This window comes from Mizuhopecten yessoensis, unplaced genomic scaffold, assembly GCF_002113885.1.
Source record: "Mizuhopecten yessoensis strain PY_sf001 unplaced genomic scaffold, ASM211388v2 scaffold10045, whole genome shotgun sequence".
Taxonomy (NCBI): domain Eukaryota; kingdom Metazoa; phylum Mollusca; class Bivalvia; order Pectinida; family Pectinidae; genus Mizuhopecten; species Mizuhopecten yessoensis.
The window spans coordinates 288,121-308,081 of NW_018408351.1; the positions used below are offsets into that span (position 1 = coordinate 288,121).

General features: G+C 40.6%; 2 protein-coding genes across 2 annotated transcripts in view; both read right to left on the reverse strand.

The window, feature by feature from the left end:
- Positions 1–2,566: 2,566 nt before the first annotated feature.
- LOC110459340 (probable transporter MCH1) lies at positions 2,567–6,342 on the reverse strand. Its single transcript, XM_021511550.1, has 3 exons — positions 6,260–6,342; positions 4,298–4,504; positions 2,567–4,075 (listed from the first exon to the last, which is right to left on the reverse strand). Exons 2-3 carry the CDS (start codon positions 4,320–4,322, stop codon positions 3,060–3,062), a joined length of 1,041 nt encoding a protein of 346 aa, XP_021367225.1. The 5' UTR covers positions 4,323–4,504; positions 6,260–6,342; the 3' UTR covers positions 2,567–3,059.
- A 13,394-nt stretch (positions 6,343–19,736) lies between these two features.
- LOC110459372 (vicilin-like seed storage protein At2g18540) overlaps positions 19,737–19,961 on the reverse strand; it is a 6,089-nt gene continuing 5,864 nt past the window's right edge. The window contains exon 3 of the mRNA XM_021511593.1: positions 19,737–19,955. Coding sequence (XP_021367268.1) covers positions 19,737–19,955 — 219 coding nt within the window. The remainder of the gene's footprint in view (positions 19,956–19,961) is intronic.

Consider the following 19,961-nt stretch of genomic DNA (forward strand, 5'->3'; position numbering starts at 1 on the left):
CATCTTATGATAACACTGGTGAATATTGCTGAAAGATAGTTAAAGAGAGACAACTCCAGTAAACGTCCTTCAGGTTATAATAAGACTATGGACGCCATCATGTTACATTGGGAAATACTCTATTTCTTTGTGTGATATGAAGGCTGATGTTTTTGTGATATGAAGGCTGATGTTTTTGTGATATGAAGGCTGATGTTTTTGACTGTGCTCATTAGTGTGCCTTGTGCTTTTGTTGTCACTTTCCAAGTTCTCGAAGAGAGGACGTGACACTACTTGGATTGGACCTAGATCTACATGGCGGGGGTCTTTGACGAAGCAGAAGACGCTTCCCCTTCCGGAACACCTGGTTTTATTCATCGTGTACTTTTTCAAGGGTCTCTATGTTAATCTTTCCTTTGTTTTTATTTTGCCTTAGTTTAATCGATTTTGCGTTCGAATCAGGTTTTTGTTTTTGGTTTCCATAGACAGCGTAACTAAAGGCACTTCTTTGGTACACCTTTATCTTATCACATTTAAATGTGTTCTGGATAATATTTTATTATCCTCGTATTTTTTCATATTAGCGGCAAATTATATTTAGTACCTGTGTCAGCTCTAAAGGGAAAATTAAAACGTATGGTCATTCTGACTAATCGAAGTGAATTGTGAAAAATTAGTTACTAATAATAATATAAAGGTTGAAGGAAAAATGTCCTTCCAGTCCTTTTTCTCAAACATTTTATGGAACATACAGACTGTATATTTTTCACAACTCAATTCAATGGGACAATTAGAATAGGAATTATTTGAACATAACACAAAAAACTTTCAACCATGTAACTAATTGTGACAACAAAATTGATCTAGGATGGAATGTATCCAGTAAAATGTGTGAAGTGATATGTCACTTACACCATTGGTTTTGAACTTTTGTAATAGAATGAAATAAAAAATCAAACTTCACACCCACATATATACTTGTATTGAACATCTAGGTCATGAAATAATATCTTTGGTTTTCAAGCTGCTGATACTTTTTGGAATAATGGACGCAATAGATTTAATCCACTGTGAAAGTAGTTCCGTTCAGAAGTTATTATTTTGCCTATTATTTTTACACAACAGATGTTTAATTTGCCTTTGGGTTAGGATTTCATCCTTTTGTGTTGACGCTATTGTATATATTCTGATGATGTTATCAATACGGATGGCCAGTGGTCAAAACAGACAACAATAGGTAGCTCGAAATACTTACATACATGGCAAAACTCTCATTTATCTCACTTTTTAAATAGACTGGAAAGTCCTAGTCCCTCTACGCTTGATGTTCGATATGTAATTGCAAGTATATATGACGTGTGTCATAACTATGTATTCCGTCTAAATTACTGCTGGAGTGTGTGGGATCAGAGACACCCACAATTACAACAGGTCTGTGCACATATTCTGAATTCTGATATTGATAATGAACTAAGATAAGCAGAAAGGATGACGACAAAATACAAAAAGTGGTGATTTGTTGCATTATAATTATCAACGCTTTTTATCCGATTCAAATTTAATTGAAAACAAATGTTATAAATATAATAACAAATATAATCATCAACAGAAAAGACATTTTTATATGTAGATCTGTAAGGTTTGTTTTATTGGGCGCCTAGTATTTATATACGCAATAGTAGGTTTTTTTCAATCCTTAGATCATGTCCTTGTTCGTTCTTTGTGCCTCGTTCCTCAACGTATAAGTAGAGACGAATACTTGTAATTGTACAACACTGTAGGTGTTTCTGCCGTTTTTATCGTATATTCAAAATAGATATGATCACCGTTCATTTTTACAATTACGTCATTGCAACCATTTAAATAATAATTTGTAACACCATCTGTTATTGAACAGTACGGAGCTTGTACTTAAAGTCGATCTTACGATATAGTGGATTGTAATGATAATGATAAATTTATTTGGGCTGATCAGACAAAACCGATTCTATTCTCCGAAAACGTCTATGTTGGTAAAATTATTTATTAAGTGATAAGGTATACAAATAAAATAACGTTTTGTTGAAGTTCTTTTATATATTATGATAACAGTTGAACAAACACAAAAACAGAAGAAAGAAAACTTGGAAATTGATTTAAGAACAATTGTCATTTACTGAGGAAACGTTACCATGCTCTGATTAGTTTAAACGTTTCTGTTAGTTTCATTAGCCATACCCTCGTTTATTGCCCTTACCAATTTTCAAGAAGTTTTGACATAAAGTTTTTTTTTAATATTTGCATGTATCCCTCCAAGTAATGTCAAATGGTTTTGTTGGTAAGTGTGAAGGGAAACTGTAAAATACACCACCACATTGTTCCTCTTGTAAAAAAATGAAACTTTAACTCCTTCGCAGCGAACTACTTTTAAACTGATGGGAAACGTTATCGGATCTCAAACGGCTTACTCAGGAGTATATACAATCTGAATATTTTTACAACCAGAGCAGGGCACTTTCCGTCAATTAACGACAGATGTTCATTAGACAAACGATGAATAATTTGGAACTAAAATGGGGGTTTCGTAAAAAAAAAGGGGGGGGGGGCAGACGGTAATCTACTAGACATAGAAAATCGTCTCATATAAGGAGTGTGTTTATAACTATACGTGTACTTAATGTTTAACGTAATGGTAAAAGGGGGAACCTGTCTTTATAATAAGCAATAATTTCCCTATAAAGACATGTTGATAATGCGTTCATTGGCAAATTTGTGGTATCATGAAATAATGTATTTAAAATTAGTTTTCTCAGTCGTTTTGTCATGCGTAGCCTATTCATTTCCCCATGCTTATTACAGCGAGCAAATTATCAATGCAAACTTGGAAACTTCAAAATAATCGAGTAAAACAATCTAGGATGACTAAAAAGATGATGCAAAGATCACACCATAAATTAAAGCACATTTCTGAACTCCCTATTTTTAATACCCGACACGGTGTAATAATGAGGCATTTAGATTAGCATGTCACAATGAGATCAATTAATACGACCCAACTTCGAATTTAGGGTTCGAAATCTCAGGATTCATGCCGAAGTGTATCAAAACCTCTCGAATCCATTTGGCCTAAAATTCCGCCGTTTGATTAAGAGTATTACGCCAAGAATAATGGATGCAATGCCAGACGCAAGCACTACTGCATGTCCTCTGCGAATGCACTCGATCCCGTAACAGTTTAAGTCACCAGGGTCTTTCTTAGCAGCATCGTAAAAAGCACCAAAACTTTCCTGCGCTCCCAAGCCCACCAAAGACCCAAAGAACATAGCTAAACCCCAGTTCCGTCCAAGGTTTTCAACACTGAAGTACTCGCTCATAACGGTAGGAGCTATGGACCAGACCAAGCCAATGCCTATCCCACAGAATACAGTCGCAAGCACAATCCAAGCGTAGCCGTCTGCCAGCAATACTATAATAAGCTGACACACCGTGAAAACTACACACCCTGCGATCAAGATGGCTAGCCGAGGAAACCTTTCCCTGAAGTAGTCGGAGAATATACCTATGCTAACGCTGATCAAGGCATTCGTGATTGGAACGATTAGCACCACGTCAGGGTCGTGTGACGAAAAGTTCATAGCGTCGGTTGTTTGTGTCAGAGTGACCACATAGACCAGCCCGACAGTAGAAGAGAAAGTAAACGTCAAAGTGAAGATATAATAGTCAACATTTCGTAAAAGGTCGCGGAGCGGTGTCCCCTCATTATTCCTTCTGTTTTTCATATTATCACAACAAGTCTTGGATTGTGAATCTTCGACTGAAATGTTCGTTTTCATTTCACGGTGTTCTGAAAGCTCCAATGGTTTGGGGTAAATTCTCAGGAATATCATGCATATGATATCCGTAACACCAAACGCTATGGCAAACAGCAGCATGATTGTAGTGAAGCTTTCGCTGCTTGACGGATTTCCTATCACGTGATAATAAATTACTGCGAATATAGAAGGACTTCCGGCGAAGCAAGCATTAAGTAGTCCAACAATTTTGCCTCTGTGTTTCTCGTCAAAATTGATAACATTTGTGTTTAGCGCCACCATATACGTAAAAACAGATCCCAGGCCTGAAAAATGGTTCAAAAAGACATGATAAGAAATTAAAATATCATGATGAAATAAGCTTTCATAGTTTCCGTTTTCACATGAACCAGTTAACAAACACACCGCATAAAATTTTGATGACGAAATCTTAACTCAAAAGAAATAATTTGTAAATGCATGGTACTTTCTAACTAAACTCATAAGCGGTAACATGGACAGCCGTTGACACTGTGTATTTGACGTACCTGACAGGAAGAAGTAGATAGCCATCAACCAGCTCTTGGTTTTGTAGAATGTAACATATTTTGTTGTACTCCAAAGCAGAGTGTAGGCAACCACAGACACAATCACGCCCCCTAGTGACGTCCATTGGGGTCCGAAGTTGTCATAGAACTTGCCGGGGACAAATCCAAATCCAAGTCCAATGTTCAGCAGGGAGGACTGCAGTTGAACTACAAGTAAAGTGAATAAAATTATCGTTCTTTACAATACATGTCGTTTACAGATGTGAACCAATGTTACAGATCAGCAATTTTACTGTTTCGTGATCTAGAAATATCTGTTTAGTCGCTTAGTCAGGTCTTTGTTTTGACATCCATTCCCTTCATGTTGCCTAATATTGGTGGTTGGTAGTTTCTTAATTATCTCTTCATACCTAGTAACACATTCTTCGCTTTTCCAACTCGCGTCTTAACCTTTCGTAAGGCACGCTTCCCAACTGTTTCCGAGGACATTTTACGGCCAACTGATAAAATGTTTTATTCTCTAATAACTACTCGAACAGTTATCACACCAATTCGCTTTCAATTGCCGTTTACCTCCGTTAACCTTTTCAGGGAATCACTTACTTAACATATACTTTTCCGTGATATGGGGTTTTTGCATGTGTGATAAAGCTAGCTGTACATAGGCCATATCTCGGACCAATTTATATCAGCCCGGCACGCGCAATATCCTCCCAGCACATGCCATATGCAGGCCTCAGTCCACAATTAATTCTACTATATGTCACTATCAAAGGAAAAAATAAATAAAAATGTTTTAAACTTCGCACATGGTCTGGTTCCTATTTCATATCGAAGATCTATTCAAACTGAACCTACAGCGAGCTGGAAAGTACCTCATGACCGGCATTTAAGAAAGATAATTTCATTTGAATGTCACTACCCTGCATGTATAGAGAAAAATACCAAAAATCACAAAATATCAATGCTCAAGCCTTATCACTCATTGTGTCCTGCTGCGAATACAAACTTCAAAACTATGTCAAGAAATAACAAATAAATAGAATAGATATTGTTGAACAATTCTATGTAAAAAAAAATGTACATATCTGTCATAGATCAGACGGGAAAAATTATATAGTAACTGACCTGAAATGTCCTTATGCACTACATTCGTGTACAACGACCCGAAAGCGATTTGTGGTCTGAGGCCATGTGCCCGGCACGGGTCATATTCGTTAAACCTCTTGTTGAAAAAAAAATCAGAAAAGTCACACCTCAAACTGGTAGTGTATTTGCAATTAGTTCATTATGTTTTATTTTGATGATAGTTGAGCTCATAAAATATAAATAGTATCTGTGTTTTATTTGTTTATTGCTAATACTGTTAATGTTAGAGCAATACATGATAAAAAAATTTATCTTACTCCGCCCCCTCGGGCTGATACTGGACTCTTTGGCTGATGCGGAGTAGGATATAGAAATGATCTATACCTTAACCTTCCACGAGTTCTCGTGGAGATAAGAATTCATGTTTTTCTTCCAGATGGCTGATAGCCCTTCCTCGTTCACAAGCTAACAGCCTCCAGCTACAATCAATTAACCATTTTCTTCTGTTCTGCAAATTCAAGGCATGTGGTGCATATTTCTTAATTTACAATTATCTTTGCCGTTCTATGATATTTGTACCTACGATTTGCCGTCCTATGATATTTGTACCTACGATTTGACGTCCTATGATATTTGTGCGTACGATTTGCTGTCCTATGATATTTGTGCGTACGATTTGCTGTCCTATGATATTTGTACTTACATTTTGCCGTCCTGTGATATTTGTACTTACACTTTGACGTCCTATGATATTTTTACCTACGATTTGACGTCCTATGATATTTGTCCCTACGATTTGCCGTTCTATGATATTTATCTCTTCAATTTGCCGTCCTGTGATATGTGTACCTACGATCTGCTTACATCACTTACCCTCAGTTTGCGTGAAGTTGAATGTTTTTTTAATAGCGTCCTCGTATACGTTGAAAACAAACAATGAACCCGTCACAAATTTGGCGAGACAGCCCACCGCCAGACCTACCCATTTCATCGTGTGGAAGTCACGCGGGGAGGAAGTTTCGTCCGGAAACAGACCCATCTTATAAACTATAAATAGTAAGAAATTCATAATAATTAGTTGGTGTGACATATGTGTATGTTGATCTTCAAATAGATAGTTCACTTTCAGTCTGCCTCTACGTGTGCCGAGTATAATGTATACGCCAGTTTTGGTGACTTGGTGACGTTCTTGTGGTACACAATAAATGTAGCATGGTCTTATCAGCGTTATCATTCTTAAAAGATGGTATCAGAATGGAGAATTTAAGCAACACTAAGCCAAACAGAAGCCTTCGACAGCTGCCAAACCTAAATAAGAGACTCAGTATAGCGCCTGCAAGTACGGTGAGTGTTTGACAATTTCGAAGTACGTTTGTAAACGTGTTTAATCACCCGTACGATTGTCATTTGAGCGGGGAATTCGAGATGGCGGCATCTAAGGGAATCCCACCCCCACGGCAATGGATATGAAAGGGGATCTAAGGCCAACTGGATGTTTTTTCGGGCATACCTTGAGACAGCCATGGAACTCGCCGATTTTCTAAAACCTAGTCATATCAACAGAGAATAGAAAGAACGAGTACTCGAAGCCTCACAAAAACATTTCGAACCTTAGACAAACGTTAGCTATTCAACACAGCCGATCAGCTGCCAAACGAAAACATTGACACATACATCACAAGGCTTAGAGGCCTAGCAGAATCATGTAGGACACTCTGGACGAAATGCTTCGGGATTTACTAGTTCTAGGGACTAAGGATGTAGCAGCCCGATCGCGCATGTTACGTGAGCCGGAACTGACGCTCGCAAAAGCAGTAACTGTGTGTAGGACTAGCGAAACGACCGACATACATATGCAAAAGATTAACCATGAAGACAAAGTGCATGCTGTGGATAAACACCATTAAAGATGTACGAAAAAAGCGGAACACAGCCATGAGAGCAAAGGATTCTGATCAGAAGAGCTGGAAAGAGAGAGAGTAAACATTACAAGCTAGCAAAGCAGAGTTACATAGGATGCAACTATTGCGGAGGTCAGTATGCCCCAGATAAGCATAAATGCCAAGCATTTGGTCAGACCTGTCATAACTATAAGAAACAGAACCATTTCTCAAAATTGTGTTTAATAAAGAAAATACATGCAGTAGAAGAGGAGAATGATGATACCGATACTGATGAATCTTTACTCAGGATCACAGAAACACTCCTAAATGTGACAAAGACAAAGGGTATACAGTACTTCACAACACTGAGGCTGACATTAGGAAACAAAAACAGAAAGATGAGATGTCAGCTGGGCACAGGAGCAACCTGTAACCTGCTCAGCATGAGATTATTCAAGCTCTTAAATAAAGGAGAATGGTGAAGCTGCGTCACTCGAATACAAAACTGTCACTTTACGACAAGTCACACATTTACCCTAAAGGTAAAACTAGGATTGAATGTTCAGTTGGAGACAATAAACAGACTTTAGAATTTCAAATGGTAGATGTTGACCAACCAAAAATACTGTCAGGAGACGCATGTGAAGCTTTGGTACTCTTAACAATCAATCGAGTTTACTGAGTAGAGGCTAATGAGAATCCACCCATTACCAAAGAGCAAATCTTCGAGGACTGCAAGGACCTATTTGATGGATTGGGTAAGCTACATGGAGAGTACCACGTTGAGATTGGCCCAACAGTAAAACCAGTACAGAAATATCTGAGGAAAGTCCTAGAAGCCATGATGCGGAGATAAATAGACTGGTAGACCGAGGTGTCATCACAAAGGTCACTGGACCGACGGTGGGATATGCAGCATGGTAGCAGTAAGAAAACCGTCAGGAAAACTGTACATATGCATAGATCCTTAGACCGTGAGTGATGCAACTAAGTGGCCACACTATCCCATGAGTACTGTAGAGGACATACTTCCTAACCTGTCCGACGCCTGGGCTTTTACAGTCTTTGACGCCAAAGATGGTTTTTGGCAGGTGGCATTAGACACACAAAGCAGCTACCTGACCACCCTTTGGGCGCAACAGATGGCTGCGAATGCCATCGGCGCCAGAGGAGTTCCAGAGACGACAACATGAATCACTAAAGGACCTGATGGGGGCAGACGTTTTAGTATATGGCATCCTCATCTATGGTAGTGGTTTAACAATCGAGGAAGCCGGACATGACCATGATAGGAACCTGATAAATGTCTTGGAGAGAGCAAGGAAAGTTGGCCTGAAGTTAAATAAAGACAAAATAAACTTGCGAAAAACCGAAGTGAAATACATGGGTCATATGTTTACCTCGGACGGAGTAAAGCCGAACCCTGTGAAAACGATCACAGACATGCTTAGACCAACGGATGTCAAAGGAATACAGTGCTTAGTCGGTTTCGTCACATATCTCACCAGGTTTGTTCCACACTTGTCGGAGATGATCGAGCTATAGAGACGACTCAAAGCAAACGATACAGAATGGGCATGGCAATCCCAACAGGAGGATCCATTTCAGAAAGTCAAGGAAGCAATGACAACACAGCCAGCACTTAAGTACTACGACCTTCACAAAGAGGTCAGCGTCCAGTGTGACGCCAGTGAACTTGGTTTGGGTGTAGCCCTGTTGCAGGAAGGACTACCAGTTACGTATGCATCCATAGCTTTGTCTCAAACAGAGCAACGATATGCACAGATAGAAAAAGAATGCTTTGTCGTAGTGTTCGCCTGTGAAAGATTTGAACAATACATTCTAGGACGCGAGATCACCGTCCATTCTGGTCACAACCCACTGGAGGTTGTATTCTATAAATTAGTGCTAGCAGCTCCGAAGCGCCTCCAGTGCATGATCTTAAGGCTACAGAAGTTCAACATAAAAGTTGAATAATCAGAAAGGAACTGAAATGTATGTGACAGACACCTTGTTAAGAGCATTCCTACTACTGGTCAAGTCAGACAGTGTTCTTAGAACAGATGAACAGATATTCAATGCGTCAACCTCAAAGTTCTAAAAACAGCTGGAGTATATTGAGGTGAAGGAATCACTTAAATCACTTTATGTCAACAACAGTGTCTTCATCAGATACAAAAGCTGACGGCTCAAGATGAAGCATTACAGACCATGAAATCCGTCATTTTGTCAAGCTGGCCAGAAACTAAGACAGAAGTTCCAGTGACATGCCTGGACTCCTGAAACTTTCGCGATGAACTGACAATTCATAACGGGATACTATTTTAAGGAAATCGCGTTATCATTCCAAAGATTTTGAGGTCAGAAATGTCGACGAGGATACATTCTAGTCATCTCAGGATCGCGTCATCCTTGAGGAAGGCTCGTGACTCTATATTTTGGCCCATCTTGTCTCGGGACATTCACGAACACATTCAGAAACGTGATGCTTGCCTTGGGTTTGAAGGTCAGCAAGCCCGGGAACCTCTCATCACACACGACATCCTAGGCAGACATGGGTGGCCAAATATCATCATGTCTGACAACGGACCCCAAGTTGTGTCGTCTGAATTTGGAGATTTTACAAGGACGTGGGAAATCACTCACACGACATCATCTCCATACCACAGTTTTGGAAACGGAAAGGCAGAATCCGCCGTAAAAATAGCAAAACACATCCTAAAGAAAATGCTACAAAGCCAATGAGGATACGTGGAAAGCCATTCTAGAATGGAGAAACACACCAACACAAGGTATGTTGTGCAGCCAAGCGTCCAGAAGAACAAAGGGTTCACTCCCCATAACAGCAGCACTGCTACAACCTCAAGTTGTAGAGGACATCGAACTGAGAAAGAAACACAGGCTACAACGATCCAAACTATACTACGAACGCAGATCCCTCCCTTAGATATTGGACAACCTGTTCGGATGGACAGAGGAAAATCTTGGTCAAAAGGGACATGTGTAGATCAGGTAGGAACAAGACCATGTGTGGTTGATGTAGACGGTAAATTGTACATAAGAAATAGAAAATTTCTTCGTGGCCTCAACAACGCTGAAGATGAAACCCCACAAGATCTGTACTCTGATGGACAAGGAAATATGGACAAAGTGGTACCTAAACCATCTCTGGCCATGAAGGAGACGGTTGTGAATACCAGACCAATAAAGGATAATCCTGTCTGTGTCAGGAATGTTCCAAAGACACCACCGATTACCACTCGGAGTGGAAGGACAATAACAGAGTTTATGCATTGTTATACTAGGAATTACTCCAATCAATATATTACTTTACTTTAAGAAGAAGCTAGTCAGGGACACTCTAGTCAGAAAAATATCTCTTAAAGAAAGGGAGATGTTACATATGTGTGTGTTGATCCATAAATAGATAGGTTCACTTTCAGTCTGCCTCTACGTGTGCGTTTTCATTCTTAAACAGTTGGTAAATTGAACAAGAGGCCCAGAGGGCCTGTATCGCTCAACTGGAATGTTAGCAAAATTGAAGTTGGAATAGCTAGATGTTGCTGGTAGTGTACATGTATTACATGGTAAGCCAGGGGTTATATGTATATGCAAATGGACAAAAGTCTGTCATTCCTACAGGAAAAGGAGGATTTTGGAGAATTTGCTAGTTTTCCCTATTGGGCCCCGCCCCTCTGCCCCGATGGGGGTCAGACCTACTTTTTATACAAAATCAGGTCTCCTTCACCCAATGATGCTTTAGACCAAATATGGACAAATCCTGTTATTCCTACAAGAATTTTCAATAATTTTTAAAATCACCTCTTTTGTGCCCCATTTTTCAGGCCCCGGGGGGGTCAGACCCACGATTTACACAACATTATTTCCATTCCTCATAGGATGCCACTGTTCAAATTTGGTCAAAATACCTTCATCCTAACGGAAGAAAAAGGATATTAAATCTATGCCTCTGTATCGTTTATTGGGCCCCGCCTCTCTTACCCTAGGGGAGTCAGACACACCGGTTATACCCTTCACCCAAGGATACTTCGTACCAAATTCGGACGAAATCCTGTCATTCCTACAGAAGGAGAAGGATTTTAAAGAATTTGCTATATTTAGCCTATTGGGCCCCGTCCCTCTGCCCCAAGGGGACCACACCCACCATTTATACAACAATGAGTCCCCTTGGCCAAAGGATGATCCAGATCAAATTGGGATGAAATCCCTTAATCCCTATGGTAGAAAAAGGATTTTAAAGGTTTGCTTCTATTTCCCTTATAGGGTCCCGCACCTCTGCCCAAAGGGGGGCCACACACGCCGTGAATACAAAATTGAGTCCTCTTGGCCCAAGAATGCTCCAAACCAAACTGGGAAGAAATCCCTTAATCCCTATGGTAGAAGAAGGATTTTAAAGTGTTACCTCTATTTCCTCTATTGGCCCCGCTCCTCTGCCCACAGAGGGCCCACATCCACCATTCATACAACAATGAGTCCATTTGGCCCAAGGATGATCCAGACCGAATTTGGATGAAATCCCTTAACCCCTATGGTAGAAGAAGGATTTTAAAGGTTTACCTCTATTTCCCCTATTGGGCCACACCCCTCTGCCCCCAGGGGGACCACACCCATCATTTTTTACAACATTGAGTCCCTTTGGCCCAAGGATTCTCCAGACTAAATTTGATAAAATCCCTTAATCCCTATGGTAGAAGAAGGATTTTAAAGGTTAAACCTCTCTTTCCCCTATTGGGCCCGCCCCTCTGCCCCCAGGGGGCCCACACCAACTGTTTATAAAAAAAATCACCTTGGCCTAAGGATGCAAAGGAGAGGCATTAGCAGAGTAAAGGTAGTCGATACATTTAAAGGTGTATACCCTGGGCGCCACTAGCCTTTTTCGGTAATTTTGTACTGTGAAAATAGTTTTCCTTCGAAATGCAAAAACAGGAATATTAAGGTAAATGAATTACTGATATAATAAATAACGGTTGTCATGTAAACAAGAAAAGCCTATCAAAAGAACATGGTTTTTACCGTCTTATTACGATGGTGAGATTTTCATATCACAATATTTACATTCTGTATGCTTAGACCCATTGACAAAAATTACATTCATAAATGCATAACACAGGTGTTCATAGAATCTCAGCACGTGGAAACTGATAGTAACCTGATCACACTGCGTAGTAATACACTACAAAAACTACTCACTCGGAACGACCGACCTAGATGCTTAATTCTTACATCTTAAAATATTATTGAACTGTGCTTTGTGAAATATCCACGTATTCACGTGTCCTGTGCTACAAATAAACATTGAATATGGAACTACATTTTGTTGTGTTATTGTTGTTGACGGTTGCTAAGATCTCTCACGATAGTGTCACATTTCCCCGCGAAAAAACACTGTTCTCGCCACTGCGTTGCACCCGTGTATAAGCAGGAACAAACCCTGTTTATTTGTTTTATTCGTTGTTATATCGATCCACTGAAAGGATTCGTCAATGTAAATATAAGGAATGATATTTATTTTTTCAACATTTATGAGGTCATAACAACAATGGGTTTTTGGACATATTTTACATGAATCGCTAACGCGATTCATTCAATATGTCCATAAACCCATTGTTGTTATGACCTCATAAATGTTGAAAAAATAAAAATCATTCCTTAAATAACAGTAATAATTTCTACGCCTAAAGTTTACTGTTAATTTAATGTTTTATTGAATTACGTCAAAAATTACAAAACGATCATAATTATTATACATATACAAATGTAAAGTTACGTAGCAAACGTGTTGACTCGCGATGACGGGGTTCTTTTTTAATTGGTCAATTATTATAGAATCACAACACACGTGAGCTGTCTTTCCCTTAATTTCTCGTTTTCTCAACAAACCTGTGAACTGTGGGAGAAAATATTGTGTCGCCGTATCGTATTTGATTGGAATATGACTATTAGTACACGTGATTGGAAAATAAGTTAAAAAGGATGAGTTGTTTTTACAAGGTTAGGCATCTTTAAAGTGCATCTTTATTCTAGAACTATAATACATCTGATATATCCACTAGAACTTGAAATTCGAGTTACAACAGACTCATTTTCCTTTTTTTCAAATTATTACATTTTAACAAAAACGTCACTCATTGCCAAACTTCACGAATGAAACGTATTTTTATTTCATGTTCGTTCGCTTTGAGTAGTAGCATACCAGTCACCCTAGCTTAGGAGGTTGCGTGTGTCTTGTTAACCCACGCCTATTCTAAACACGGTGTATCGAGAACTGGTAGTGGTAGATAACTGGTAGTGGTAGATAACTGGTAGTGGTAGATAACTGGTAGTGGTAGATAACTGGTAGTGGTAGATAACTGGTAGTGGTAGATAACTGGTAGTGGTAGATAACTGGTAGTGGTAGATAACTGGTAGTGGTAGATAACTGGTAGTGGTAGATAACTGGTAGTGGTAGATAACTGGTAGTGGTAGATAAATGCCGCCTGCTGTTGGCCGATGACAACTTCAGAAATGTTAAAAATACCGATTTTGAGAAATTGTCAACATTATATCTGGGAGGAGAGATGTCTTTAACATTGTATATATACTCCAGTGTTTGGAGTTGCTAACCTTTATAAACTCTGGACTACTTGTCTTTTCGAATCAGGGGCGAGTCATAATTATTTTAGATGAAACGTACATATTGATATTTAAGGCAATACAATAATAATAATGAGTGTTGTAAATGAAATATTAATATTTCTTTTGCTTTTTGTTTAGCTAATAAAGAGTATACTATAGTTAAACACGAGTAAAATGGCCCAACATTGAAACTTAAAATGACCGTAAAATGCGCCAGCTGTCATCTATAAAAATCGAATATTGATCCTACCTTGGTGTGTTACCTAAGAGTACGAACATGCACGTCGCTCTAATCAACACAAAAATAGACAAAACCAGCATACACAGTGCTTGACAAAGTTCCCTATATAATGTTAAACTAGGAATCATGGTTGTATTGATCATTATACCAAAGACATGCTGACGGAATGAGGATCTTCACATCCGCCACAGGCGTATTGACAGATAGGTGGTCGCAACACCAGCTTAACATATGTTGACAATCGACCAGAGACATGTTGACTGGGTCCTATCACCCTACCAGAGAGATGTTCACTGGTCATATCACCCTATCAGAGAGACGTTGACTTGGTCCTATCACCCTATCAGAGAGATGTTGACTGGGTCCTATCACTCGACCAGAGAGATGTTAACTGGTCATATCACCCTATCAGAGAAATGTTGACTGGGTCCTATCACCCTACCAGAGAGATGTTGATTCGGTCCTATCACTCGACCAGAGAGATGTTAACTGGTCATATCACCCTATCAGAGAGATGTTGACTTGGTCCTATCACCCTACCAGAGAGATGCTGATTCGGTCCTATCACCCTATCAGAGAGATATTGACTTGGTCCTATCACTCGACCAGAGAGATGTTAACTGGTCCTTTCACCCGACTAGAGAGATGTTAACTGGTCCAATCACTCGACCAGAGAGATGTTAACTAGTCTTATCACTCGACCAGAGAGATATTGACTTGGTCCTATCACCCGACTAAAGAAATGTTGACTGGGTCCTATCACCCTACCCGAGAGATGTTAACTGGTCATATCACCCTATCAGAGAGATGTTGACTTGGTCCTATCACCCGACCAGAGAGATGTTAACTGGTCCTATCACCCGACTAGAGAGATGTTAACTGGTCCTATCACTCGACCAGAGAGATGTTAACTGGTCCTATCACCCTACGAGAGAGATATTAACTGGCCCTATCACCCGACCAGAGATATGTTAACTGGTCCTATCACCCTACGAGAGAGATGTTAACTGGTCATATCACCCTACCAGAGAGATGTTAACTGGTCCTATCACCCTACCAGAGAGATGCTGATTCGGTCCTATCACCCTATCAGAGAGATATTGACTTGGTCCTATCACTCGACCAGAGAGATGTTAACTGGTCCTTTCACCCGACTAGAGAGATGTTAACTGGTCCAATCACTCGACCAGAGAGATGTTAACTAGTCTTATCACTCGACCAGAGAGATATTGACTTGGTCCTATCACCCGACTAAAGAAATGTTGACTGGGTCCTATCACCCTACCCGAGAGATGTTAACTGGTCATATCACCCTATCAGAGAGATGTTGACTTGGTCCTATCACCCGACCAGAGAGATGTTAACTGGTCCTATCACCCGACTAGAGAGATGTTAACTGGTCCTATCACTCGACCAGAGAGATGTTAACTGGTCCAATCACTCGACCAGAGAGATGTTAACTAGTCTTATCACTCGACCAGAGAGATATTGACTTGGTCCTATCACCCGACTAAAGAAATGTTGACTGGGTCCTATCACCCTACCCGAGAGATGTTAACTGGTCATATCACCCTATCAGAGAGATGTTGACTTGGTCCTATCACCCGACCAGAGAGATGTTAACTGGTCCTATCACCCGACTAGAGAGATGTTAACTGGTCCTATCACTCGACCAGAGAGATGTTAACTGGTCCAATCACTCGACCAGAGAGATGTTAACTAGTCTTATCACTCGACCAGAGAGATATTGACTTGGTCCTATCACCCGACTAAAGAAATGTTGACTGGGTCCTATCACCCTACCCGAGAGATGTTAACTGGTCATATCACCCTATCAGAGAGATGTTGACTTGGTCCTATCACCCGACCAGAGAGATGTTAACTGGTCCTATCACCCGACTAGAGAGATGTTAACTGGTCCTATCACTCGACCAGAGAGATGTTAACTGGTCCAATCACTCGACCAGAGAGATGTTAACTAGTCTTATCACTCGACCAGAGAGATATTGACTTGGTCCTATCACCCGACTAAAGAAATGTTGACTGGGTCCTATCACCCTACCCGAGAGATGTTAACTGGTCATATCACCCTATCAGAGAGATGTTGACTTGGTCCTATCACCCGACCAGAGAGATGTTAACTGGTCCTATCACCCGACTAGAGAGATGTTAACTGGTCCTATCACTCGACCAGAGAGATGTTAACTGGTCCAATCACTCGACCAGAGAGATGTTAACTAGTCTTATCACTCGACCAGAGAGATATTGACTTGGTCCTATCACCCGACTAAAGAAATGTTGACTGGGTCCTATCACCCTACCCGAGAGATGTTAACTGGTCATATCACCCTATCAGAGAGATGTTGACTTGGTCCTATCACCCGACCAGAGAGATGTTAACTGGTCCTATCACCCGACTAGAGAGATGTTAACTGGTCCTATCACTCGACCAGAGAGATGTTAACTGGTCCAATCACTCGACCAGAGAGATGTTAACTAGTCTTATCACTCGACCAGAGAGATATTGACTTGGTCCTATCACCCGACTAAAGAAATGTTGACTGGGTCCTATCACCCTACCCGAGAGATGTTAACTGGTCATATCACCCTATCAGAGAGATGTTGACTTGGTCCTATCACCCGACCAGAGAGATGTTAACTGGTCCTATCACCCGACTAGAGAGATGTTAACTGGTCCTATCACTCGACCAGAGAGATGTTAACTGGTCCAATCACTCGACCAGAGAGATGTTAACTAGTCTTATCACTCGACCAGAGAGATATTGACTTGGTCCTATCACCCGACTAAAGAAATGTTGACTGGGTCCTATCACCCTACCCGAGAGATGTTAACTGGTCATATCACCCTATCAGAGAGATGTTGACTTGGTCCTATCACCCGACCAGAGAGATGTTAACTGGTCCTATCACCCGACTAGAGAGATGTTAACTGGTCCTATCACTCGACCAGAGAGATGTTAACTGGTCCAATCACTCGACCAGAGAGATGTTAACTAGTCTTATCACTCGACCAGAGAGATATTGACTTGGTCCTATCACCCGACTAAAGAAATGTTGACTGGGTCCTATCACCCTACCCGAGAGATGTTAACTGGTCATATCACCCTATCAGAGAGATGTTGACTTGGTCCTATCACCCGACCAGAGAGATGTTAACTGGTCCTATCACCCGACTAGAGAGATGTTAACTGGTCCTATCACCCGACCAGAGAGATGTTAACTGGTCCTATCACCCGACTAGAGAGATGTTAACTGGTCCTATCACTCGACCAGAGAGATGTTAACTGGTCCTATCACCCGACTAGAGAGATGTTAACTGGTCCTATCACTCGACCAGAGAGATGTTAACTGGTCCTATCACCCGACTAGAGAGATGTTAACTGGTCCTATCACTCGACCAGAGAGATGTTAACTGGTCCTATCACCCTACGAGAGAGATGTTAACTGGTCCTATCACCCTACGAGAGAGATATTAACTGGCCCTATCACCCGACCAGAGAGATGTTAACTGGTCCTATCACCCTACGAGAGAGATGTTAACTGGTCCTATCACCCTACGAGAGAGATATTAACTGGCCCTATCACCCGACCAGAGAGATGTTAACTGGTCCTATCACCCTACGAGAGAGATGTTAACTGGTCCTATCACCCTACGAGAGAGATATTAACTGGCCCTATCACCCGACCAGAGAGATGTTAACTGGTCCTATCACCCTACGAGAGAGATGTTAACTGGTCATATCACCCTACCAGAGAGATGTTAACTGGTCCTATCACCCTACGAGAGAGATGTTAACTGGCCCTATCACCCGACCAGAGAGATGTTAACTGGTCCTATCATCAGACCAGAAACATGTTGACAAATTTAGGTGCTTAATAATAAATTTAAGATACATCGAAAGCTAAAGGGTCCTTGATTAATTTTAATTAATGAAAGGTCCCAAAACTCGACCAGAAATATGTGAACAACTGGAAGGTCCCAAAACTCGACCAGAAATATATTGACTGTGCTAACACTCGACCAGAGAGATGTTGACAAATGGAAGGTTCCTTCACTCGACCAGAGATATGTTAATAGGTGGATGATCTTAATACCCGACCAGACACATTGTGACGGAAAGAGAGTCCTGGCATCGGACCATGACATGTGTTAAGGGTACTGTGTGTATGCTATATGTCATACCGTATGTAGGATCTACAGTATCTATCCACAGGCCTGTGTTGTTACAGTCATACCTCCACGACTCTCCTCGATACCTGTTTACATTTCTCTGTGCGCACAGTTATTAATCACGACCTTGTCTGTTTCTTGGTTATATGAAAATAAATAGTTAATTATGATATAACAATTAAAAAAGCTGCTTACATTCGGAGTTGAGTTGATCACCTGTTCATGAAGTTTGACTGTCATGTGCCTCGATACGAATCACACATAAACGCACACATACAATTTATCAGAGTATGGTAGTTATCCAGTTCATGCGTTACATACACAATAATGTGTACACATACTGGTGATTCAGCCGATATTTACTGATAGTAAGACAGTTACACTAGTATCGTGCTGTGTTCCCATCATGATTGTTTGATTTCTGAGAGCTCAGAAAGCTCATAAAAATTACTCTTTTCTTTGGGGTTTTCTGATTCTCTAATTTAATTTCTTTGAAAAGAGTGTGAATGCGTGGATCGCTCCTGGTTGTATCACAGCTGCCATCGCTAGGTAACCGGTCACACGTACTTGGACCTAGATAACAATGGTGAAAGATAATCATGAATGATCAGGTATATATATATATATAACGCTATCATGTGTTATGGTGTTAATTGTAAAAGTTTTCTTGGAATACTACAAAATGAAGAAAAGATCGATTCCGGATTTTGAGGCAAGCAAAATTTTAGAATTGGTTACATTTTTTATATGGCGGTATAGGTTATTTTCTACAAGAAGCTTCAATATCGTATCACGGAATTAAATTAGTTATCTAAGTCCGTGATCGTATTAACAAGTTGCCATTGTGACGTGATTTCAGACTATCTGTATTGATGACATTTCAGCGTCTACCGCGATTAAAGAGATAACTGTCCCGTACACACACATGACCTACATACTTGCCTGGGTTTGAAAGGCAATATCTCCTTTAAAATCATATTCATCTCCGTTACGGTGAGAGTTCGGGGTGTCTTCCCGGCTGCCTTGGTGTCTGCTCTGTTCCTGCTGTTGTCCTCCCATTTCCATGTTGATGTCTATACGTTTGTTTTGGTGTCTCCTTTGTTCCTGTTGTTTTCCTCCCTTTTCCCTGTTGATGTCTTCCCGTTTGTTTTGGTGTCTCCTCTGTTCCTGTTGTTGTCCTCCTTTTGTCTGTTTCTGTTGTTGTCTACCCGTTTGTTTTGGTGTCTCCTTTGTTCCTGTTGTTGTCCTCCCTTTTCCCTGTTGATGTCTACCCGTTTGTTTTGGTGTCTCCTCTGTTCCTGTTGTTGTCCTCCTTTTGTCTGTTTCTGTTGATGTCTACCCGTTTGTTTTGGTGTCTCCTCTGTTTCTGTTGTTGTCCTCCCTTCTCCCTGTTGATGTCTACACGTTTGTTTTGGTGTCTCCTCTGTTCTGTTGTTGTCCTTCCTTTTCTCTGTTGATGTCTACCCGTTTGTTTTGGTGTCTCCTCTGTTCCTGTTGTTGTCCTCCTTTTTCCCTGTTGATGTCTACCCGTTTGTTTTGGTGTCTCCTCTGTTCCTGTTGGTGTCCTCCTTTTTCCCTGTTGATGTCTACCCGTTTGTTTTGGTGTCTCCTCTGTTCCTGTTG